The sequence below is a fragment of the Colius striatus genome, chromosome 3 (assembly GCF_028858725.1).
Source record: "Colius striatus isolate bColStr4 chromosome 3, bColStr4.1.hap1, whole genome shotgun sequence".
Lineage (NCBI taxonomy): Eukaryota > Metazoa > Chordata > Aves > Coliiformes > Coliidae > Colius > Colius striatus.
In genome coordinates, this window is record NC_084761.1 from 71,314,643 (window position 1) to 71,340,426 (window position 25,784).

The window sequence follows — 25,784 nt, forward strand, 5'->3', positions numbered from 1 at the left end:
TCAGAATAAACACTGGAGTGCTACACTGGGATTTAGGATACTCTACTAAAAAATACTGTGTCTCACTTTAAAAAAAAAAAAAAAGTCCATAACCAACCAAAAACCCAGACAGTTTTTATTGACGATAAAATGCAAATTAAACCTCAGGTTTACATGCTTATTTAGAAAGCTTATTGTTAAAGAAAGGCATTATGTTTCTCTTTTCAGAGGAACTGGAACAATTTTTCTCAGTATTCCAGGAGGAACATGTCACTCACCCCTCTGTGAGGCTCCCAATACTGACCAATTGCGAAATAAAGAGCCTGCCTCAAACTTCCGTGTTGAGAGCAGAAGCAAACAGAGCCTGTGGAGGTGGGGCAGCGTGTGGTGTGCCCACGTCCCTGCTCTTGGAAACCACATCCATCCACCTGTGCAGCAGTGGTTGTGAAACGGTACTCTTGGCCGAGTCTCGGAAGAGGGACTGTGAGACCCCCCAAGAGCCTCACAGCCCACTGACACATTTCTGGAATGTTCCTCGAGCTCACACTGCGCTTGCTCAGTGATGCAGAAACCCCCGCCTCTGTGGGCAGGCACTCATAGCACAAGAGGAGGAAGGGGTGCATTTTGAGTGCGTGCCCACTCCTGGAGGATCCCAACTACGAGCAGAAGCCAGCGCTGGATCCAAGGGTGGTAATTTCTTTTTCCCTGTCCTTTCTCTCTCTTCCTCTCCTCCCTGCCTCTGATCGCATGCTAGGCACATAAGGGTAACTCTGTTACAAGTTTTGCCTGACAGCTCTCGATTACGTTTGCAAGTTTTGTTGTTCTACAAGTTGCAAGTTTTGTATCCGTTGTACTATTGCCAAAATTCCAGCCATTTTGTTATTTTGGATTAGACCTTTTGGCTGCCAGTCATCACTCCTGGTACCATGTAACAAAACAATCCCACTCAGTCCACAGGGTGGGACTGAATACCCCCAAGCTGACATTTTCAGGATAACTCTTTCTTGCAAGATTCATTTTGATTGATGAAAATACTTTTCTTGATTACTTCTTGTTAATATTGATATTACAAAGCAGATAAGCAATGCTTTTCATTCCGAAACGGTCAAAGTGGAACTGCCCCAGCGCTAATTCAATATTAAAACTAAACTAAACTGCTAATTCAGTAACAGGTAGTGGAAGGACCAAGGAAGCGTTGGGGTGAGAGGGGGCCTGGCGGGGCCCGGAGCGGCTACCCGAGCTGTCCCTACCGCCAGTGACCGGGAGATGGCAGTTGGAGCCCGGCGGCGCGGGCAGCGGGCCGGCGCCCGAGCCCGCAGGGACATGGCTGCCGTGCCCCTCGTCATGGCTGCCAGGGTTGGGCGGCACGGGGCCCGCCGCGGATGGGCCGGGCCCGGCCGAGCCTCCCCCATTCCCCTTGTGCTGGCCCAGCGCCCCAGCGGAGGGAAGAGCTGCGTGCGGGCACGGCCCGCTGCCAGCCGCCCGGCGGAGTGCCCGTCTCCTGCTGTCCGCCCCGCAGGCGGTGAGCTCCGCTGGCCCGCGTTCCTGCGGCCTCGCGGCGGAAGGCGGGCGGGGGCAGGGGCGGCCGGCCCGGGGCAGGGGCGAGTTCCGCGTGAGCGGGCGGCGCCTTGCCCCGTGCGCTGCCCGTCCGGCCTTCTCCTGGTGCCAGGCTGGGCTGCGGGGAGCGGGCGCGAGGGCCAAGGCAAAGGGGGCAGCTGCAGTCGGACGGATCTGACACCTGCTCAGGGCCTGACAGCAACTTCCCTCCCACGGGGCCCAGAGGCCTCCTAGTGTTTTGCGCGTCCCCAGCTGCATCCTCGGTCCTTGGAGAAAGCAACAAGTACAAAGTAATGCCTTGTTGCTGCCGGGAGTACTGTGCCCTGGGCGAGGGCCAGCAGACATCAGAGCGGAGCTGTGGGGCACAGCTGGGCATGCGCAGGGCAGTCACCCGCTCTGCCTTCCAGGTGGGGAGCTTCTCTTTGAAGACCTGATGCAGCTGCTCAGTTGAATCTCCTTTGGAATATGAGCCTGGATGTAAATTAAAGAGCCAGTTCAGAAGATGCATGTGAAACATGGTAGCGAGACTTCCGCTTGACCTCCCAATGGACACTCTGTCCTTGAAGGGCTTCTCTGAAGTCTGAGGGAGTTGTCTCAGTGGTCACTGTTGTTTGATGGCACCTGCCCAGGGCAGATGCACGGTACCTCCACTGTAGATCACAGTCAACTGCATATATCACTTAACACTTGCAATTTTGGCTCCTACCTTCTCCCCTGAGTAATGTTAGACATTATGTGATCATTGTTCCTATTCGGAAAGAGGCTTTGTACTAAAAGCAGGGTACATGAAGCTGGCAATACTCACGTCTGAAAAACTCAGCAATCTTCTTGCATACTGCTTCTTTATCAACCAGTTAGAAGAGTCAAAATCATGAGATCTTTCGGGTGTCTTGTATTAGCCTTTTCTTCTGTAAATGACTAAATGATCCAAAACAGTTCATGTAGCATAGGAAGCTTTTTGAAATTACGGTCCTTGCAGACCACGTTGATTTAGTCATGTGTAATATAGGTATTTCAGTGAAACAGAAATTGGCAGATTCTTCCCAAGGCAGCTGAGAGAATACACAGTTAATTGTTACACTAACAATTATATAGTTAGGTGGAGAAAACAGTAAATGTTACAGTAAAAATCTGCAACAAAGTTAAATATCTTACTAACTTTTAAAAAAATGTTATTTTGGGGGATGATGTTTGTCTATCTAGCACCCAGTGCCCCAAAATACTGGGACACTTAAATTCCTCAGGAAGCAGCATATGTGTCAAGTATTACTAATTAAATAATATTTTTATGACTTTGACTCCATCTGTCCATTTCAATCTTGCCAGTGTAGCTTTCAGCTTTCACCCCAAGTGAGAGAGGTACCAAGAGGTAGGCTACATATTTTGGGGATTCTTTGTTATGTTGAATATAGCCAAATAACTTATAATTCTGGAGAAATGTATGCTGAAGACAATACAGGAGGTGAAGCTGCACATTTTCATAACCTAATTTATACTCTTTTAAAAAATATATATTTCTTTCCTCCAGTGACCATCTTTTTTACCCTTTATGTAAAAGGTGGCCACTTCAAATCCATTGCAGCAGTTAGAAACTGTACCAGTCAGTAGTAATTTCCAGTAATGCTTTTTATGCAGCCATCTGCACAGGTGAGCAGTGAGCAGACAAGAAAGCAGGTAAGGAAAGGAGAAATTTGTGTCTTTGACGTAAACCTCTTTAACATTTTATGCGGTTTTCTCATATCTCCTTTTTTGCTTTAAGTGGTGAGAAACTGATGGAAAATTAAGTTGGTTTTAGTTAGTCAGGGCGAGGCAGACAGTGAGATTTTCAAATTTAATTTTTTTCAAAGACACAGTGGTCACTGTAATTTTTTACTAAAGCGCAAATTGGTGTGAATGCAGTGCTTGATTGAGTCTTTTTACCAAGAGGAGAGACAAGGCTGAGTTGCTTCTATTCCATTACTTAAAAAAACATTACTGTCTGAATATCCAGTGTGCATGAAGCAGTGGTTGCTTGAGCTATATGGCTGTGTAACTGACCTCAAAATCAGTACAGGAAGTGGTTTATACAGTAATATTACAAATGCCAAAAACCATTTGGGTTATTAAATTGTTGCATGTGTTTCCTGTGTAACTCTGTCCTTTGCAGTCGCTTCAGCCTCACTCAGTGCTACCATTCTCAGAAGGTAGTTTTGAAAAGCAGCAGTACCCTGTATGTTGATAAATAAAGTGCCAGGCTAGGCAGCAAAGTGCTAGGTAAAAATCACAGTTTAGGTGTTTGAATTATTCCGTGAATAAATGGGATTCCTTCTTGCTTTTCTCTAGCAGCACATTTCTCAGGCATGGAAGATTTTTACTCTAAAACTCTCTTGAATCTATTTATTCTTATAGATTTTGTTTGTTTGTTTTTTACAGCATGTTTGCAACTGGATGGTGTTTGTTGGGAATGCTGATGTGGTTTGTGATAGGTTTCCATTATGGGTCCTGTGGAATCAAAACTTTAGGTGATGGCCATGAGGATAAGAGCAGTGCAGTGATTCTGGACAGAGCATTAAAAAAAGCTCAGTGTTTCACCTGCTCTACAAAAAAAATGTTTTGTATGACTTGCTAGTATTTGTTCTCATTTCTTTATAACTAAGAGTACTGTGCTAGGTCATGATCTAGCATCTGACTGTGCTTATCAACTTCCCTGTTTGAATTAGACTACACAAAACTCTTTATTGCAAGCAGGTGGTAAGGCTATACTGTAAACTCTGTTTACAGGTGATTGGATGCTATCTGCTGTAAAAATATGCTCCTTTCAACTTAGTCATTATTGTTTCTAGGTAAACATTGAACTTGAAGCATTAATATGTTACTTTGGCTTTTTACCTCTGAACCTAGCAGAAAACAAGGTAGCCAAGCGTAAACCACACCATTTCTGCTGACCAAGATCAGCATCAGGGTACAAGGAAAGAGGCAATGTCTTCCGAAACAACTCAACAGGAAAGTCAGACATCTCCACTAATTCCAACGGGATGGGTAAGCTGGCTTTCCTCTCTTCTGTTTTGATGCAATTGCTAGTGAATAACTGGGGTTTTGCATTGGTCACTCTTCTTGAAGAGAGAAACAGATGTCTGTTTAGCTTAAGCATATAACTGAAAAGAAGAAATGTTATTCTTCCTGGTTCAGTACACTCAGAGGGCTGGGTGTAAGCTTTTCAGTCTTAGGATGATGGGCTCTAATTGATGCTATGCTAGTAAAACTAGTTACAGACTGGCAGAGCTCCAGCACATGGGTACTAGTCTGGTGTAAGCTGTCCCCGTCGTGTTGTGCCGATGGGCCTCTGTGTGTGTATGTGTTCAGAGGGCAGAAGGGAACAGTAGTACCTGCACAAGAACCTACCCTCTAGCTGTACAGCAGCTGAGCATTCTCCTCTGTTGGAGAAGTCAGCTTTCCACAGGGGCTCTGATTTTACCATTTTATGCTATCAGCAGGGAATTAACCACAAGGAATTTGTATGTGGTATGATTTTGCTGCTAACCAGATGCTGCCAGAGAGCAGCAAAAATGTGATAATCTGCAGGGAAGGGTGAGCCAGGAGCCACCAGTGACAGTAAGGCAGGCAGAGGTTGTGACCTCAGGGACAAAAATGACAGTACCCAAAATAGAGGAGTTGAGCAGATCTGGTGACATTAACCAGGGTCAGCCAACAGCCAGTGGTTGCCAGGCAAGTCTGATGGTAAGCCAGCAGGTCAAGTTAGAAAGGCAAGGTAGGGTTCATCATGGTAAAAGGCCAGGTACAGGCATACCTACAACACAGTTAAGGCAAGAGCCTGAGCTTAAATGCAGCTCCTGAGCTGAAGGGCGGAGACCCTAGGCAAAGATTCTTGCAGCTCATTCAAATTCTCTTTTTGCTGCAATCTAATTCAGTGTTATGCAACTGAGCCATATCAGAGTTGACTTTGAGCCCAAGCAACCAAACCCTTGTCAGGGTGTGTATGGGGTTAGGAGGGTGGCAAAGCCTGTTGGTGCACACAGGGCTCTGACACACTCATTTCCTTATCTTTCACCCAGCCCATTTGGATTTTATTGTATTTTCTGTGACCTTGCTGTGAAACCAGTTTGGAGTGGTTCTCTAGGGTCTGGAGTGGAGAGTCAGTTCTCTACTGTCTGCTAAAGTGGTACCACCATTAACTACTGGGAGCTGTGCTTGGAGAAGAACTGAAGTAGTAATTAGCAAAAATGTTAAATGTATGGCTGCAACAAATAAATGCATTTTATTATTTACAGTTACAAAATCACAGATCAGTTGGGCATAAAACAAGGTGACGTCCTGTAGTAGAACACTGTGCTCTTTTTCCCAAGGCACTGCTTGTTCTACAAAGTCTGATTTTGCTTTCAAGAAAAAGTATGTTCATAGGTGTTTTTTACAGAAGAAAAAAAGACAAAATTTGAATTAATTTTAGCTTGATGATGACTCTTCTTTCCCCCAGCCTTTATTGTTTATTGAGCACAACATTGAACGGTATGGGGTATCCCTTGGGTCAGCTGGGGTCAGCTGTCTCACCTGTGTGCCCTAGCAAATTCTTGTGCACCCTCAGCCTAATCGCCAGTGGGGCACTGCCCAGCAGTAGCTAAAACATGCCTGTGTTATTGAACCTGGTTTGGTAACAAATCTGACATGCAGCACCATACCAGTCACTATGGAGAAAACTCTTTCCCAGCCAAAACCAGTACACCTGTATATTTCACATGTCCAAAAATGATACATGAAGTGCTAAAACTGATAACTGAGTCATCTCTTAAAAGAAAAATCATTTGTTTATATCCACATGTCAATACCCTGGAGAGCAAAATGCAAGAGAGAATACTGACACCTTTTTTTCTCACAGTCAAAGTGGGGAAAAAAAAAAAAGAGCTACCATTAGTCTAAAAGAAGTCTTCGGGCGAGCTAATTATTATGAGGGTGAGGCCAGTACAGTTGAGTTCAGTTGATGCCATGAATATATATCAACTGCTCAGAGAGAAAGTTAGACTAAGTAGGGAGAATCTCTGACAGGGGAATCTGTCAGAGATTATGTTGAACCTCTTCTGAAGACTTGCAAAATCTGCTCTTACTGAACTTAAATTGGCTTCTGTATGAGGCAGAACTTCATTTTTAGAAACTACCACTCTGCTTTTATTTCCTGTCATTTCCTTCCCAGAAAGGTGATGTAGGTCATGAGAATGAGGTGGCTAACAGAAATGAAGCAATATACTTGTGGGGTAAGCAACAGCTGAGCAGTTTTAGGAAAGTTTAGACCAACAAGATGAGTGGTTTTAACTTGAAACCTATGTTGTCCTTTCCGTTTCTATAGCAGGGTATCAAGCATTTCATCACACTGCTAACAACAGAACAGGGAGTTTTGCTTTCTCTGTTGGGGTTTTATTTGCATTGTATTTTGTTTGGTTTTAAAATCATTTGTCTTCTTTAATTGATTTTTTTTATTCTTCCTGTGAGATTAAATTCAATAAGCTAACACAGATTTATCCTTTCAGCCGATGTTTTATTGTCCCATCTCACATGCTCACGGTGCTGGAGAAATTGCAAGGATCCGTGCAGAATGCAAAAAAGAAAGTTTCTGGTACAGAGGTGATGGATGCAAACTTGTTCTTACCACACTGAGAATGACTTCTTGTTGTACTTCGGCAAAACTGGCTTCAAAATGCCATGCCATTTATTGAAATACATTGGGTTTTGTTGACCAGTATGTTATTATGGGGTTAATCTAATAATTTGTGTAGTCATTGTAAAGGTGGTTGAATTAAGCTCTTGCTTAATATGAACGTACTTTAACAATCATAGAGTTGGTTCTGTTCTTGAGATCTGTTATTAGAACAACATTAGGCATATTTTGCTTTATTACATACGTATCCTTGCTTTTGAAAGAAAGGCAGGCATGACTATGTGTCTTGGGTTTCTGAAATTCTTCAGGTGTCATGACATCTAAAATATTAGTTACTCAGTGTTTTAGTGCCTTTTAAGTCCACCTTATGTCCAAATTACACATTTTCTGAGAGGAGAAGCTTGAAAAGGGTTTCAGCATTTCATGGGAGCTGCTGTCATTACTAGTGTTGCAGTACTGAGAGGAGATAGACAGATTAGGGAAGCTATTCTTTAATAAATAGATGGAATGCATTAGCTCCAGATGCCTGATGTCTGCACTGTGTGAGCACATCTTTGCTTTGAAGAGACAGTAATCTGAATGCACAGATGTAATTGGTGATTAAGAGAGTATGCAAAGTTAATGCTTAGAAGATGAGTAATGTGTTTAACATTATAAATATATAAACCATTTAACATATTAAAGAGTTTATTTTTATATTTAACAAATATTTAACAAATAGGTAAGAAATTTTGATGTCTTACTGGGCACTCCTTTTTATTTTTACAGCTCTTCCTCTGTCTCTTGGGAGCATGCTTGTCACCCAGGGGCTAGTCTCAAAAGGTAAATGTAAAAAACATATGATGATTCTAAGTTATGAAGTTGAGACTATGGAATGATACTGAAATGCAAGCTTCCCTAAGGCCTGCTGTTTTTCCATATTAGTATTCCTCTCACACAGAATCACAGAATCACACACAGAATCATTACAGTTGGAAAAGACCTTTAAGATCATCAAGTCCAACCACTAACCCAACACTGCCAGGCCCATCACTAAACTACATCCCTCAGCACTTCATCTGTGCATCTTTTGAATATCATTAGGGATGGTGACTCCACCAGCTCCCTGGGCAGCCCTTTCCAGTGCTTAATAACCCTCTCAGTGAAAAAGTTCTCCTTAATGTCCATTCTAAACCTTTCCTGATGCAGCTTGAACCCATTTCCTCGTGTCTTACCAGTCATTACTGAAGAGAAGAGATGGACCCCCACCTCACTACAACTCCCCTTCAGGTAGCTGTAGAGAGTGATCGTATCTCCTCTCAGCCTCCTCTTCTCCAGGCTAACTATCCCCAGCTCCCTCAGCCACTCCTCACAAGATCTGTTCTCCAGACCCTTCACCAGCTTCATTGCCCATCTCTGGACATACTCCAGCACCTCAGTGTCCTTGTAGAGAGGGGCCCAGAACTGAACACAGTACTCAAGGTGTGGCCTCACCAGTGCTGAGTACAGGGGAATAATCACTTCCGTGGTCGTTCTGGCCACACTACATCTGATACAAGCCAGGATGCCATTGGCTTTCTTGGCCACCTGGGCACACTGCTGGCTCATGTTCAGCTGTTGATTAACACCCCTAGATCCTTTTCTGCAGGACAGCTTTCCAGCCACTGTGTCCCAAGCCTGTAGCGTTGCATGGGCTTGTCGTGTCCCACGTGCAGGACCCAGCACTTGGCCTCGTTGAACCTCATGCAGCTGGCCTCAGCCCATTGCTCCAGCCTGCCCAGGTCCCTCTGAACAGCCTCCCTGCCCTCAAGCACTCAAGCAAATGTGCTGATGACACACTCGCCCAGCTTGGTGTCATCAGCAAATTTACTGAGGGTGCACTCAATCCCCTCATCCAGATTATTGATAAAGATGTTGAACAAAACAGGCCCCAGCACTGAGCCCTGGGGAAAACCACTGGTGACTGGCCACCAACTGGATCTAACTCCATTCACTACAACTCTCTTGGCTTGGCCATCTCAATCATCACCATCACCATTACAGTGATTTGATCATTATGTATTTCATTGGCACAGTCATTCTTTTGAAAGAACATGAGCTAGAAAGAAAACTCACAAATTGAAAGACTGGTAGCTGGACTCTGTCACATGTATTGGAGTAGAGTCCAATATGAATACTGCTTTGGTGCAAAGGGACAAGGGATACTGACAAACTGGGGAGACAAAGAGCTCTTTATAGAGATGGCTTGCAAGCTGACAAAAAAGAGAATTGTATTCTGTTTGTGTGGTGTATGAGCTTGGCTCCACACATTGCACCTGCAGTTTCTCTTCTGGGGATCTTGACTAATTATAAGGTTGAGGGTAGCATTTTGGGTAAAGAGTGAAGGATGTCCACTCTGAAGACCACTAAGATGGGTGTATCCCACAGGAGAGTCCTTCAGTCTGCGTCAGTAGCTGGTTACAGCAAAGGCACTTAGGAGAAGAGTCCCAATGTCTGCAAGAATCCAGAGGCTGTAAGAGATGGGTGGTGGGAGACAGCAAATGGAGGAGGTGGAAATGGCTCAGCCTTTTCTCACTATATGTGGTTTGCAAGCTCCTTGTTTTGTTCTGACTACTATTACTATGGTTCCTCCTCATCACTGGTTTTTTTTTTTTTTTTTGATGTTACTAAGATGATCAGGAGGACTAGATTAGAAAACCTAAAAGCTCTGCTATACCACAAAAGGCTGACATGGGTTCCCTATCGCATCCTTGACCTGAGGGAGCAAGGGAGAGTGTATGAGGGAAGGCAAGCGATTACACATTTGAACAAGGGTGAACAGTACTAGGCAGGTCACTGGAGCTGTCATGCCAGCATGCCAGCCTCTGGCACTGGCTTTGCATCTCACTTTCTCACCATTATCCTTGGATGTTTCTAATCAGCTGTGAAATAACAAATGCCTATATTAAGTAATCATTACTGTCTGTTAACAACTGGGGAGGAGGTGCATGTGTCTAGGAAGAAACAACAGTTTTGGTCCTCCCATGAGAGACCCCATTTAAAATTGCATAGATGCCAGCAGGCAAAGGCCCTTGCACTTAGCCTAGACTGAATGCTTCTGTCGAAACACTCCTCTCTGCTGACTGCACACAGTGCACTGGCTCAAGAGGAAACTGGAACTTCTGAGCCTCCTTAACACGGTCTGAATGCATGTAACTGTGCAAACAGTGTTTGCTTCCCTTCACTTTGCTGTGGTAGTCTGTGTGGAGACCTCCACTCTTCTGCAGACACACACACACTCTCAGAAGCGTGCTGGTTCTACCTCCTAGTGTTAACTGGGGGAAGGTAGAATTTGATGGGAAAAGCTAAAGAAAATGTTTTAGTTTTCTTGTTCAGCATGCTGTATTCCCTTGTTAGAGGACAAAATGTATGAGTTCTCCTCACCAGAGAAGCAGGGTAGATACCAGTGGTACAGTTTAACATGAGTTTAATCAATAGCCACAAAATTACTAAGAACAGTTTGGGCCTGCTGCAGCACAAAGAGCTGGACCATTAATATGATATTTTTGAAATCCTATTTGACCAACCTGATAGGCTTCTATGAGTGCATAACCAACTGGCTAGATGAGGGGAGAGCAGCGGATGTCATCTACCTTGACTTCAGCAAGGCTTTTGACACTGTCTCCCATAACATCCTCATCAGAAAGCTCAGGCAGTGTGGCTTGGACGAGTGGACAGTGAGGTGGATCGAGAGCTGGCTGAATGACAGAGCCCAGAGGGTGGTGATCAATGGCACAGAATTGAGTTGGAGGCCTGTGGCCAGTGGAGTTCCACAGGGATCAGTTCTGGGGCCAGTCTTGTTCAACATCTTCATTAATGACCTGGATGAGTGTCCTCAGTAAGCTCCCAAACTGGGAGCTCTGGCTGATTCCCCAGAAGGCTGTGCTGCCATTCAGTGGGATCTCGACTGGCTTGAGAGTTGGGCAGTGAGGAACCTCATGAGGTTCAACAAGGACAAGTGCAGAGTCCTGCATCTGGGAAGGAACAACCCCATGCACCAGTACAGGCTGGGGGTTGAACTGCTGAAGAGCAGCTCTGCAGAGAGAGACCTGGGAGTCCTGATTGATAATAAGCTAACCATGAGCCAGCAATGTGCCCTCATGGCCAAGAAGGCCAATGGCATCCTGGGATCAAGAGTGTGGCCAGCAGATCAAGCGAGGTTCTGCCCCCCCTCTACTCTGCCCTGCTGAGGCCTCATCTGGAGCACTGTGTCCAGTTCTGGGCTCCTCAGCTCAAGAGGAACAGGGAAGTGCTGGGGAGAGTCCAGCACAGGGCCACCAAGATGATCAGGGGAATGGAACATCTTTCATATGAAGAAAGGCTGCAGGAACTGGGGCTGTTTAGTCTGGAGAAGAGGAGATTGAGGGGAGATCTTATTAACATTTATAAATATCTAAAGGATGGGTGTCAGGAGGTTGGGACATCCCTTTCTTCTGTTGTAGCTAGCAACAGGACAAGGGGTAATGGGATGAAGCTGGAACACAAAAAGTTCCACTTAAACATAAGAAAAAACTATTTCACTGTTCAGGTGAGGGAGCCCTGGCACAGGCTGCCCAGAGGGGTTGTGGAGTCTCCTTCCTTGGAGGTCTTCAAGACCCGCCTGGACATGTTCCTATGTGACCTGATCTAGGTGACCCTGCTTCTGCAGGGGGGTTGGACTAGATGATCTCTAAAGGTCCCTTCCAACCCCTGCCATTCTATGATTCTGTGATTTCAGTTTGCTATTGTATTTGCAAGGTTGGTTTGTGCGGAAACACAAGCCACCATCTCCTCTTCCAGGTGCCACCAGTGGCAGCCATGCTGCTTTCCTGTTGATCTACACTCCAAACCCCTGCCTGAACTGAATCTTGCCATGTCCAGATTGTTTTTCCTTCTATGACTTAGGACTATCCCAAAACAGATGCACTAAGAACCAGTGGAACAGAAAGTGCCCTGATGTTCGTAAATCTGAGTTAATGGACCTTTAAGGTCTTTGTATGCCCTTCGCCTTCAGAAATGCGGTGGCTTGTATGAAAAATACTGTCTTGGTTTTGAGTGCTGGTGAGTTCCTCAACTGAATAATCTTTCTTGTTTCCTTTTATTTTAGGCTTTTTTGCAGCAAACCCAAAATTTGGTGCATTACCTAAGATGGCAGGTAAGTTGTACTCAATTCTAGAAGGAAAGGTTATTCACACACAGACTTCAGTTGCATCTCTCTGAATCGGTTTTCAAACTCTTCCTTTTTTGGAATTTATGGCATGTTACCACAGTGCTTTGGGAAACCAGAATTCTGAAGTGTTTAAAAATACATATATGAAGAAAGGTTCTTTCAGTAGCAGCTCATATTTACTTAATGTATCTTCTCAAATTGGTAAAAACACCGATCTCACCTTTGTTTTATAAACAGTGTCAGCCTCATTGACCAGCCATGCTTAGCAGATCACACATCTTGTGGTATCAAAGAGCCATTATAGTATAATATATAAAATAGTGTGTTCCCTTTCATATGCTCATTTGATTAATCTCAACTGTCTGATTCTAATTCAATGTGTGTCTAATGACCACACTGATGAAGAAAAATAAAAAAGCACAGAAACTGTACAGTGCAGTAAGATGGGTCTTAAATGGGAAGAAATGAAGCTGATTTCCCTCCTCAGCAGAAGTTCAGCAGAAAATTGAGGATGTTGAAGTAATATTGTTGTGACTCTGTAATGAGAGCCCCAGTGCAATAGCATGGCTGCTTAGAAGCCCAGAGAGGATAGCTTTAGAATTGCAATCACTGGGAATGTACCGTGAGGTGCATACAAGGGCAGGAGAAATTCATGCTGACATTGTGAATTGATTTAATGGTAGGCTCTCTCTCTAATCTCTTCCTCTAAATCTGAAGTCTTGTAATTCCAGTTGAATATGATATCCTTTTCCTGCATGCATTGTTTCGGACCAGTTGCTGTGTCTCATGATAGGGAGCCGGTTTACAGTAGTTACTGAAGTCATGCCAGTAGTCCCTGTGTTACTTCACATGTCCTTGTGACCTGTTTTGAGAAGACACACTGCATACAGTTTGTTATATGATTAAAAAGTAGCTAATTGCAGACTCCTGATTTAAGCTCTTGTATTAACAATGTTTTGTAATCTGTCTGTTTAGTTGCTGGTGTCTTAGGTTTTGTCATTGGAAAGGTGTCATACATGGGAGAATGCCAAAAAAAGTTCCAGAAAAGCGGTATTGTGGCATTTGGTCCTCAACACAAGAGGTTTGTCCTTATTTAAATTATTCAGCCTAGATCAAAATAGTCTGAAACATAGTCAAAATTCCATGCAGCAAAACCTCCATCTTAAATTCTGTAATCAGGTCTTGAGGTACTACTCATTCTTAGGCTATATGTGACAGTATTAGAGAATACTAAATATTCCTCAGAAAATGCAAATTAAACTCAGTGTAACACCTGTTATTAGGAAACTCATGATTTAAATGAAATCCTCGTACTTTTAAATGCAATGGAACAACAATTACTAATTCTCTTTTTGTGAAATACTGTGCCTCTAAGTGTCTCACAATTATCTGTGATATCACTTGCTCCTTGGAGTCTTCCTTTGTGCATACATCAGGCCAAATGCACTGCAGGTTTATTTACACTACCCTCATACAGTAACAACAATTTCAATCTCAACATACATTTCAGCTTCCTCCTCTGTGGTTTTGCCCAACCTCGTACTGTCATGCCAAACCACAAAGAGCACAAACAGCAAGGGGATTTTTTCCACCTTGCAACATTAAGCATATCGTAGATCTCAATGGTTGCCTTCTGTCACCTCCATCGTTTTTTAAACTTCATGTAAAGTACTCCTCCCTGTCAGATCACCCTCTGACTTCCTTCTAAGCTCCTCCTTTAACTACCAGTAATACTTTTCATTCCCAGTATGGCTTCTCAAATGCACCTTTCACACACAAAATATCTTTCCAAAAATCCTATCCACAAAATCATTCTCCTCTGGTTTTGCACATCTTTCCCCTATACCATTGTGAGCTTCTGTGCCTATGAAAACTCCCATCTGTCTGATAGTGGAAGCACCTTCATTGTTCATATATCTCTCTGCATCCATTCTTCCCTCTCAGAATAGAGCTATTACTTTCCTGACTTAGTGTTACACAAAGCAGCTGTTTGTCACTCTTTTGTACTTGCTCCTAACTGTTTGCTCATTATTGATAGGTACAATGGCAAGAACTGTCTTTTCTATTATATGATTCCTGCTTAGAAAAGAATCCAGTTATATTTTGGTGATTGCTGGGAATGGTACTTAATAGTAAGTAGTAGGGGTTTATTTTCTGAGACATTTAGATGTCATCATTTGCAGTTTATGTCCTATAAAGCAGTTACAAAAATAAGAGAATATAGGCAAGAGATCATTTCTTCAAGAACATTTGCCAGCACGCTGTATGGTTGTAACAGAAGAAATCCAGCCAAATTCTTGACTGCTTTATCTGTTTTCAATCTTGCAGGCATTGTCATCACAGTGAAGAAAAGCTGAGATCAAATGAAGAAGGAGGTGCAGTTCCTTCTGCACCTTAGTCCCAAGTAGGCAACCTTCAAATTTAAAACAAAATCTCATTCTATTTTCCATATTGAGTGGTGCTCTGGTTTGAAACCTTTGACTGATAATAGTGAAAGCCATGGATTTTAATCATGAATTAAAATTGGAGCATTAATCATAGAATCATAGAATGGTAGGGGTTGGTGTCGAGGAATGGTTAAGGGAGAATGGACATGGACCCCAGGGTATAATGTTAGGCCTGATGGGGCAAGGCAATCTGAGTTCTAGTTATATGAATTTAATGCACAATCAAAACCAGAGTCAGAGCCATGGTTAAAGCAGTTGCTGTCATGTAGACAGCAGGCTGCTTTTTGCTCCTTCAAGGTCGGGCTGTTTTCAGCTAACGAGCTAACAGCTCAAGGTGGAAAACAACTTCGGAGAAAAACAAGATGGGAAAATGTGAGGGAGCTTGCTTATCGCAGAAACCGCAAGTAGGATGAACATGAGAATGTAATCTATTAGCTGCTGTTGCTGAGCTAGCTTTGAAGCTGCTGTGTATATAAGTTAGAGCCTGCTCTCAAGAAGAAGATTTCTGCTATCACTCACATTGAGTAGGACCGATTTCTTCCCACCCAGCTGAGAATCGGACCCTGGGTTGATCGCCGCATGAAGTAGGCTTCGAGCCTGGGTTTCAGGCTTCGAGCCTGGGTTTCAGGCTTTGTGCCTGGGTTTCAGGCTTTGTGCCTGGGTTTCAGGCTTTGTGCCTGGGTTTTTCAGGCTTCGTGCCTGGGTTTTTCAGGCTTCGTGCCTGGGTTTTTCAGGCTTCGTGCCTGGGTTTCAGGCTTCGAGCCTGGGTTTCAGGCTTCGAGCCTGGGTTTTTCAGGCCAAGAGCCGAAAACTTCGCGGCAGGTTGGAAGGGACCTTTAGAGGAAATGTTATTTATCTGTAGTTTCTAATTAAATTTGTCTCTTCATTTTTACCTTGCATACCTTTCATGCTAGTTTTATATCCTCCACCTCTGAAGAATTTCTGCTTATTCATCTGATTGGAATTCATTTGGATTGACTGCTTGTATGAAAATAAAGATAACTCCTTTCAATTTACAACTTTCTGACTTCAGAATCGAATAATTTTGGATGATGTTGATCTTTTAAAATACATTTTTAAAAATGTATTGTGGTTTGGCTGGAGCAACTATATGGTGGGGCAGGGGAGACAGCTCACCTGATGTTTTCACCCCAAGAAAGGGGAAAATTGATTTTGTGAAAAAGAAGGGTCTAGAGGGTGGAAGGCAAGGGAGTGTTAAAAAGCACTTTCACTCTTTGTCTATGAAAAACAGGCCAGCAGCTGGGCTTTTTAAAAGCATTTTCACACATTCTGCCTGTGGTAACCTGGCCTACATTTCTCACAGGCAGGAGAACGTGTGAAAGTGTTTACAAATAACTTGGCTGCCAGCAAGAGAGGAGGGCTGTGGGGAGGTATATTTGAAGTCCTGCCACGTGAGTTTGTTGTGGCTCCAACTGCAGCTTGGAACATAAGTCTCGTTCAGAGATGGTTGGACTGAGTAGGAATTTATGTAGGAATTTAGACAAGGCTATTGGTGATAGTCCCTTTCTTGCTCTGAAATGCATGGCTGCAGATGATCTATAACGTGGAGAATCCTAGCAGAACCTGTACTTACCAGAAGAGAGATTTTGATGGATTTTTGCCACGCAGCAATATGTTATGGCAATAAGGATTGTCTTGGAAGAAGCCATTAGAATAAATTTCTGAGTTTTATCAACTTTGCTACTGTTCAAGCATTTTAGCTGCAAATGCTACAAGCAGAAAACATTCTTTGGCTTGGGCTCACCTAGCAGGGTTGCTGCTGAGAGGAGCCGTGCTTCTCATCTGCCAGCTGTAGAGATCGTCAGGCATCATGATCCAGATGAGCTCACTGCACTAGCTGGATATCAGACCTGTCAGGAAAGGGAAGAAAACAAAAATCAAACCTTTCTGGGGAGTAACTTGCTAGTGCCAGCATGAAGGAAGGAGCAAGCCAGGCTTAGATAATTGTGAATGAATGACTCCCTGAGTCTACTAGCCATTGTGAGCTTAATTAAGTCTTTGCATTACTGTGCTGATTAAGTGCTTTTAAAGATTTTTCTTTTAAATAAATGTTTGCTTAAGTAGGCTGGTGCCTCACCTATTTCAAGTAAAGGTTCCAAGGTATGTTTCATTGAGGATGGTTCCTTACTAGCAATTATCTATGTAGCAGAATCAAGTGTTGATGGAGGGATTTACCTCACTGTTTGTCAGAGCTAGGGGTTGCTGAACTTCAGATTGAAACACATTTTCAGCTTTTTCAGCCTTTCTCTCTGAGCTGACAATTTTTTTTTTCTGGTGTGTAAGTACCAATTAGCTTTTAAATATATTCAAAATTGTCTCAAATACAAAGGACTCTTGCAGCTGCATCAAGGGAAGAATGCAGAATGCCACAGACCCCTCTGTTTTCCATCTACAGTGGGTCCTGGAATTTCTGCTGTGGAACTTGTTCCCTCCTCCAGCTCACATGTTTATCACAGACATTGATTGCTGCATTTTTTAGCAGCCACTTAGGTCTTCTTGTTTGGTTAGTTGGGGTTTTTTGAGGGCTAAAAAGCTTACTCAGAAACCTAGTTTGAAAGCAAATGTAAGACAAGCGTATTTGTTTCCCATTTTAATTGCTGGAAGGAAAAAGACGTTATATTTGGGCCAGCAGTGTGATATTTTGAATTTACCAGAAATCAGTTTCAATGGACAAGTTTTAGAAACTTAGGAAACACTGTAAGCATTGTGGTGTTTTCCCTACTGTTAAACAATGAAAATAATAGCCTCATAGCTTCTATTTATGTTCTAACAAGAATTCTTGACTTAGCATGCTGTGCTCTAAAAATGTACAGAGGCCCTGCTGAGCCCATCTCACCTCTATTACACACAAGCTCTGGCATTGCCTCGGAGGAGCACACAGATAAAATTCTCCTCCTGTCATTGAGTCCAAAGGTGATGTCTTTTTTTTCCTTGGGGACTTTGCAGAGTTCTCAGAGAAATCACCAAGAAGCTGCACATTTCACATTGAAAGCAAGGTGCCACTTTCCTAAATAACAGGTCTTTTCTTTCCATTTACAGATGTGGTGAAGATGATAGAAATCTTACGGATCAGTTGCTTCTTTCAAGGCTTAATTCTGCAGAGACGAAATAATGCCTTTGGTTTGGTCTAAATCTGCTTATTTGTAGTAGCTGCGTAATGTCACACAGTTCTGTTCATGGTAAATACCAGTTGATTGTCATACACTTGTTGGTTTTTCCTCTTTTCTCACTTCTCAGCACGTTTTGGTTAATTTTTCTGCCTTCAGTGCAGTTTATCACTGAAAAATGAATAAGTCTGTTGTACTTAGATGCCAGCAATGGCTCGTGTAGCACACAAAGCGGCGTGCGCCCCAATCTTTGTCTCCTACATCAAAAAGAAAGTGTGCAAGGATCTTGAAAGGATTTTGCAGAGTTGAGCAGCTCTTCAGTCTCTGAGCTGAGTTCTCACTTATGGAGTGCTGCCACTAAGGCAGAAGTTTGTTATGGTATGGTCACGCTGCAGTTACTGTGATGAACCAACTTGTAAAAGGCCAGTTTTACATAAAAGTCCACTTTGCCAGGGGTATCTAAAGCACGTGCAACGTTCATACTGAACCAGAAGATACAATATTTTATGGTTTGCACACAACCTAAGGCTGGCAGCTGTTGAGAAAAATGTAGATGTCATGCACTATATACAGACAGCATGGCATACACATCCAGAGCAGAAATGTTGCCTAAATGTGGTGAGGCGGTTGACATGGAAATAAAATGTACAGCTACTGAGAAGTTTGGGCTGTACTCCTCTCTTGCTGAAACCTGTTCTATGCAGGCTATTTTTTGTTTGTTTATATGCTATGCCTGTGATCAGGCACTTGCTTCTGCAAGCAAGATATATAGAACGTAAATGTATAAAGTAACAGTTAATTGGTCACTACACAGAAATGACATTCTGGATTTAATGAGCCATTAGGCTAAATAAACACACAGCACCCTGATACGGTACTGAGAGAGTCATCTTTCCTAACCAGGCAGAAGGAGAAGAGTTAGACTAACTAGCCTCCTGGTTGTTTTTTCCCTTTAAGATTTTATATCGTTCCAAATTATGTTTGACCTTCCAAGTTCTTGAGCTACTTAGAACCTCTGTCTCAAGAGGGGCTTTAGTTTTACACTTCCTACCTTCCAATGGACTTTGTTCATAGCTCTTCCTTGGCACTCTGGGTCAAGGATATGCTGCTGTGCTGTAGCAGAGCTGATGCTTGTGCCTTGGGGAGTCTTCAGCTGGGGCTACAGGGAGCCAGGTTTACACAACCACAGAGAAGCCCACCTCCTTTCTGAGAAGAATGTCGTGATCACCAGTGTAGAGCAATAGGCAGCAAAACTCGTACGGTGACATCTCGTAGCTGCTTTCCCTTCACCTGACATCTGCTGTTGAGATAACAGCGAGATGCTGCACCAAAGTCAGTCACGCCTGGGTCATCTGAGGCAAGCCCTGACACTCTATGATGGAGGGTGATGCATGTGACACAGGACCTTTCAGGTCAGGCTCTCAAAGGTTATTATTGTGGTCAGTGTTATATCCTGTTAGACACTTTAAGTGGAATTTGATTCAGGCTTCCTATTTCTTTGCTCTAATAAATGTAGTTATATTAAAAATGTCTCATTTTTTTCCCTAAATTTATTTCCATGTTTCCTAAATTTATTTCTATACTTTGCAAGAGTCAATACTCTGATTAGCTAATTGTGTGGTTCTTGAGTTACTGTGGTACTGTTATGGATAAAAGGCCATTTGTGAATCTAAGCTGTGTTAGCACTAGTTTTGTGCATATCAAAGGAAAAATGAGCCTAGCTGGTGGGAAAACTGTTCTTCAGAAGGTCTTTAAAAGCAATTCAGAGGATTTATGGCCGAGTAACTTTTTAGGCCTGTCAGGTGTCAGGCTCCACATGAATGCTCTTTGATTTGAGAAATAACAGGAGATATGTTTTGGCAAGGCTGTTACTCAATTTCTCCTGCTTTGCTTGACCAACAATGTAGTCAAAAGCCATTATAATGAGGTAGCAATGATGTTGCAGTATTTCTTAGATATAACACAAACTATTTTCAAATAATGCAAAATTTAACTGACTCCTAAAAGCACCAGCTACAAAAGGGTGGGGAAGACTCACAACACATTCAGTACCACGTTAATTAATTTGATGCAATTAGAGTGTGCTGTGACTTACAGGTCTGTTGGGATCTTCCTGGTGGCTGCATGTCTGTGCTGAGGGTGCAACTGGCCAGAGGCTGCATTTTTTAGCATTGAGTGGCTTACAGGACCTAATTAAACCTCTAAGCTTCTTCAGATTCGACATTTAATAATGAAAAAAGTGCCCTGTAGTTACAGGAGAGGTTCTGTAAGAAAAGGGCTGTTGGGGTGTTGTAGTTAGCAGGATGCAGAAAGGCAGGTTCAAATGAACACTGATTATTTTACATTATTCCTGTATGCCAAAGAGAGGCAGGAAAAGCTGGATGAAACCTCACGTGCCCCTCATGGCCTGATGATTTTTCTGCTTGGGAAGATAAGCTCCTGATGCTGGACAAAGTGCTCTAAGAGCTGTAAGTTAGTATAGGCCATTTGGCAGTAATGGTGCACATCTTAGTGAGCTCACCCCTGTTGACCATTGCTATCGTGCATTCACACAAGTCGGTTAAAGGATTTATTTTGAATTAAAGCAGAAGTTGAAAACACTTCATTTAGGGGTGACCTATCTAAAAAATAAAAAAGAAGGATTTGAGGTAATCAGTTGCTTCTGTTGTCTTTATTTCAGTCTGGAATAAGAGGGATGGGGATCTCCAGCAGGAAAGAGTTGACATTACCAAGGATTAAGCGTCGTTTATGCAGTGCTAACACTTTAATTAGTATAATCTTGTACTAATACAAGTATATATATTCCCTTTTGGCAGGAGGATGTTACAAAAAGGGAAAAAAACCCCAGTGAACATAAATGGCTTTGTATTAGTCATTTGAGTCTGTAAAGTAGAGCTTACCTTCTTCACCCAGCACCAAGGGTGTTTAACTGTGTGCTTAGGCAGCTCTCAGCTTAGTTGAAGTCCACGTACTTGCTAAAAGCAAGAAACAAAATACATCCTTCAGCTGCAATGCATGCAAAGTGAGTAGCTTTATGTAGCCCTCAATCCATTTTATGAAATTATAAATAGAAAAAGGGTCAGAGTAGAAGAGGAAAGCAGTAATGACATTAACCTTAAATAACTGCAATAGATTGCTTGTCTTTGGAGACTTTCCTGTTACCTACCTGAAATAATTTTACACATACCGTATTCAATCCCTATTTAAAAAAAAAAAAAAGTTGTGTTTTAAAAGGGAAAGCAACTGTAGGTTGAAAACAAAGCACATTCCTGTTTAAATCCTCATGTAGTAGTTGGACTTTAGGCAAGCCAGTTTGTCTGCAATTCTCTTTTAAAGCTGGGAGTGAAGGGAAGACAAAAGCTCACTACCCACAATTTTATAAATCTCTATCAAAAATAAGATTTGAGGCTTATTTTGTTACATTTTTGAGAGGAGAATGAGGGCACAGGGCATGCTGTGCACCCACAGCTATGAGAAGGGGAGGCTGTGGGGTGGGGTGGTAAGAAGAGTGAGCTGTGGGGCAGCAGGAGCAAGTATGAAGGGGTAGCAAGTTTGGGCACCATTTGGGGTCTCTGACAGCAGTGCACATTTAGGAACAGCAGCTTCTTCCTCATGACTCTTTCTACCAGTGAATGACTTGCTGGTAATTTGTCCCACTTGCCCAGCTCGTTTTTGGCATCACAGCCAGGAGCTCTGTTTGACAGAGCCAAAAAAAGAGATCCAACTTCTGACATCATTTTTGCACTAGTTCCACATCTGGAAACACTAAGCCACTTTTACTTACACACTTAGCTTTTATAAAGTGTACTGTTTTTTCCAAGTGTGTACTTCATTTGAGGAATCACCTCTAAATTAGGTGGATTTGTCAAGTCCTCTATTGCTTTAAGTATTCCTATGATGCAGCTTTCCCAGCAGTGTGGAACAAAGGGATCTACTTCACACTGTGCATGTGTTTTGGTGTGGGTTTGGTTGGGGTTTGATTTTTTTTCTCCCTGACAAGTCTCTGAAGAAAATGGGGTTCTCAATAACTAAATGAGACTCTTCTCTAAGGCCAGTTTAGAAGGGTTGAGAGGGCTTCTGGGGACATGCTAGAGGGCATCTTGTCAACATATTAACAGATAATCTGAGAAAGGAAAACATGACTTGAGTTTCATGATGACAAAATGATAGAGCTAGGAAGAAATCTCCATGTTGAGAGTCTGAGTAATAAGCTTCATTGTCATGGGGAAAACATTAACTGGATCACATGGTTTAAAATTACTTTGATATTCTCAGTACAGAGATTTTGGATAGTTTTGCATACTTCAAAGACATCAGATCAGTGGTCCATGAAAGCCAAAAGACAAGGAGAATGTTAACAATTCCTAAGAAAGTAATGGAGAGCTACAGAGCAGTCCTATGACCTGCCCTGGTCTCAAGTACTGTAGTGCTTCCACTGCAGCTCAGAAAGCGTATAACAGAGCTGAGAGACAGAAAAGGGAGAAAAAAATAAAATAAAAAAGAACAATCAGAGGTACAAAATGGTTTCTTCGCAGGAAATTAGGTAACTCACTTTCCAGGCTGAAAGCAACTCAAGATGAGAAATACGCTATCTGTAACAGTGTGGCAGATGAACAGGGAACGAGTAATTGCTGGGTTTTGTTAAATGACAACCAGTGGGCACTCAGTGAAATCAGATTTAGAGCAAACAGAAAAGAAGCACGTCTTTAAACGGCACAATTCCGTCGTGGATATTCTTGCCATGGGGTACAGTGGAAACAAACAGAAGGTCCCCAAAAGGCATCATTCACACACTGGGTTGGTGGCTGCAAAATGTCTGGATTTGCATGATCTAAATGCAACTCCTGTGTCAGGAAGCTTCTCAGCTCAGATCAGACGAGGACAGGAGGACATATTGGTGAAGGATCTTCTTCTAGAAGGATCACTAGCCAACGTGGGTGACCAATATGGTGATTGTAATATTCTTACAGCTCTTGAAAAACCAAGTTATGAGCCTTGAACTTGTAAATAAACTAAACAAAATGAACTAAAACCTAGTCTCCACCTAAGAGTGGAGACTGAAATATCCTCATGTGCAGAGAGTACAAGAGTCAAGATTCCTGAGAAAACACACCTTTAAATAATTTTATTTACAATATAGTACTTTTTGCCTGCAGACGAAGGCTAAAGTAATGCTAGAGTGTGAAGGAAGGCTTTGCATTGTCTTTGATGTACAAGCTGTTCAAGAGCAGATTGTTGCAAACTGCTAGATGCTAGAACTTTGCATGAGAAAAAACATTTACCTGAATTCTGAAGTGTTACTTCTCACACAGGTGTGTTTTGAGTGGTCAGCTGATTAGGCACATTGGCAAGCCTGAGTATTTCAGAGCAGGAAGCAGCTTTCATCCCCACTGCCAGAGGCGTGTTTAAACCCCCACACTCCACTCACACCAGCTGCAGGCTGGGGCCTGCAATGGCTGAGGTGGACATGCCTGGGCTTACTTCCTGCTATACTGTCACATGTGGAGCGTTTCACAATACAAACCTGAAACTCTACCCAGCAGCAAACCCTTCCCATTTCATCACTCCCACTCTCCCCATTAGCTCCATGGATCTAGGAAATCACAGCTGCCTTGCGAGCTGCCTCTGGCAGCCCTGTGGCCTGCCGTGCCTGGGCAAGGGCTTCACCACAGGCCGCTGGTGGCTATGAGAGTGGCTCTGCCAGCCTGGCCTCAGAATCATGGTATGGCAGATGTTGGAAAGGATCTCTAGAGATCATCTAGTCCACCTCCCCCGATAAAGCAGGTTTGCCTCCATCAGGTAACACAGGAACACGTCTAGGCACGTGTGGAAAACTTCCAGAGAAGGAGACTCCACAACCCCTCTGGGCAGCCTGTGCCAGGGCTCCCTCACTCTCACAGGAAAGAAGTTTTTCCTTATGTTTAAGTGGAACTTACAGCAACTTCTGTTGCTGTATGCTACAGAAAAAAAGTGTCACCTCATCCTCCTGACATCCACACTTTAGGTGCTTATAAATGTTGATGAGGTCCCCCCTTAGTCTTGTCTCTTCTAGGCTAAACAGCCCCAAGTCCCTCAGCCTTTCCTCATGAGAACTGGTGGCCCTGCACTGGACTCTCTCCTGCAGTTCTCTGTCCCTCTTGATCTGGGGAGCCCAGAACTGGACACAGGACTCCAGATGAGGCCTCACCAGGGCAGAGTAGAGGGGGAGCAGAATCTCCCTCGACCTGCTGGCCACACTCTTCTTGATGCATCCCAGGATGCCATTGGCCTTCTTGGCCACGAGGGCACATTGCTGGCTCATGGTTAGATTATCAACCAGGATTCCCAGGTCCTTGTCTGTGGAGCTGCTCTCCAGTGGGTCACCCCCAGCCTATACTGGCCTGTACTGGCTTTCCCTCCATTCATGCTCCTGTGCTGCTCCCTGCACAGTGCAGGGTTGCCCAGGCTCCTTCTGCTCCTCTGGCTTACTGCTGCTCTCACTACACTGTCTGCAGTGCAGCCTGCAAAGTCATCTGGCAGCTGCATGTTATCCCATGAGCTGCAGGCAAGAGAGGAAAAATGAATACAGTCCCTCATAAAATCTCAGTGGGACCTTACAAAACACACTTAGCACTTCAGCACAAGCACGTGGCCATCCATATAAGTTGACTGCATGACACTGTACCAGAAAAAGTGTTTTCTACTCAGTGTGGGTTATTTAGAAGACAATTTAGACATTGTTAATAATCCACCATCGATATTTAGGCATCAGCTACTGCAACTAAATTCGCTCTTTCCTGTATCAGTTGCACTATGTTAAAGTGCTGGTTTTCCTAAGATAGTTAAGATTGCAACTATATTTAAAACTACAGATCTAAGACAAACAATTTTTAATTTTGGCATTAGATTTATATAGAAACTAATTTAACAATTAAAAAAAATCGAATGCACTAGAAAAGTGCTTCTTGTATGGATGAGGGAGCAGAAAAGAACTTACATGTGTAAGGAATGAATTGAAAATTGTGGGGTTTAGGAGTTGTTCATGCAGAGAGCACATACCCTAAAAATGGAGCTCTATATCATCACCGAGCAACTGGCAAAACAACACAAAGGTCATACGCTATGGATGTTTCATCCTGAACAACTTACTTTGAGTTTTGGCCAAGGAAATCTACCAAAACTGAGGATTTGTTCTCATTTCAAGGACACGTGAAGGTTGTAAGTGATGGAGTACCCTTTGTATCAGATGACTTTGCAATGTCTTTATCCTTTTTGTTTACTGCAGTGTCACATTGTGAAGCAAGTGACAGAAGATTCTTGATTTTTAATTTTGCAAAGCTGTGCTTCTGCCAAACAGAGGACACGATGACTGCATGTTGAAACTATGCATTACCATATATTATCATGTACCTTAAAATCTTGGAAAATTTGGAATTGCTCAGTCAAAAAAAAAAACCCAGCAGTGAACAAGAGTTAAGTTTTAAAACAGCAATGTAGAAGTAACATAGTAACTGGCATTCAATAGCGTTAAAGAGAACAATCAGAAACAAACGCTTTAAGTCATGGCTTGTTACTGTTTTGATTCTTTAAGAGTTATGGGTTGTTTTTTTCAATTTTTCATTTCATTTTTTCATTGGAATGTCTCTCCTCTGAGGAAAGGCTGCGGGACCTGAGGCTGTTCAGCCTGGAGAAGACTGAGGGAGGATCTCATTAACACTTACAAGTATTTGAAAGGTGTATGTAAAGGTGATGGAGCAGCACATTCTTCTGTAGTGTTCTGTGATAGGACTAGAGGTAATGGACAAAAGCTGGAACAAAAAAACGTTCCACTTAAACATAAGGAAAAACCACCTTACTGTGAGAGTGAGGGAGCCCTAGCACAG

The 25,784-nt window shown here is 43.0% G+C and overlaps 1 protein-coding gene and 1 long non-coding RNA gene across 9 annotated transcripts; one reads left to right on the forward strand and one right to left on the reverse strand.

The window, feature by feature from the left end:
* Positions 1 to 336: 336 nt before the first annotated feature.
* Positions 337 to 19,450, forward strand: OCIAD2 (OCIA domain containing 2). Of its 8 annotated transcripts, none has more exons than XM_061994313.1 (9): positions 337 to 669; positions 3,095 to 3,210; positions 4,417 to 4,554; positions 7,053 to 7,146; positions 7,949 to 8,002; positions 12,285 to 12,332; positions 13,323 to 13,428; positions 14,676 to 14,751; positions 17,855 to 19,450. In XM_061994313.1, exons 3-8 carry the CDS (start codon positions 4,495 to 4,497, stop codon positions 14,743 to 14,745), a joined length of 432 nt encoding a protein of 143 aa, XP_061850297.1. In that variant the 5' UTR covers positions 337 to 669; positions 3,095 to 3,210; positions 4,417 to 4,494; the 3' UTR covers positions 14,746 to 14,751; positions 17,855 to 19,450. The 8 variants fall into 8 exon arrangements, with proteins under 8 accessions (XP_061850297.1, XP_061850301.1, XP_061850298.1 ...); XM_061994317.1 differs by having other exon boundaries at positions 4,420 to 4,554; XM_061994314.1 differs by lacking the exon at positions 3,095 to 3,210 and having other exon boundaries at positions 4,359 to 4,554.
* Positions 12,955 to 20,890, reverse strand: LOC133625242 (uncharacterized). The gene is made up of 3 exons (XR_009818549.1): positions 20,823 to 20,890; positions 16,560 to 16,665; positions 12,955 to 13,209 (listed from the first exon to the last, which is right to left on the reverse strand). It is a non-coding gene; the product is annotated as an uncharacterized LOC133625242 (long non-coding RNA).
* Between the last annotated feature and the right edge of the window lie 4,894 nt (positions 20,891 to 25,784).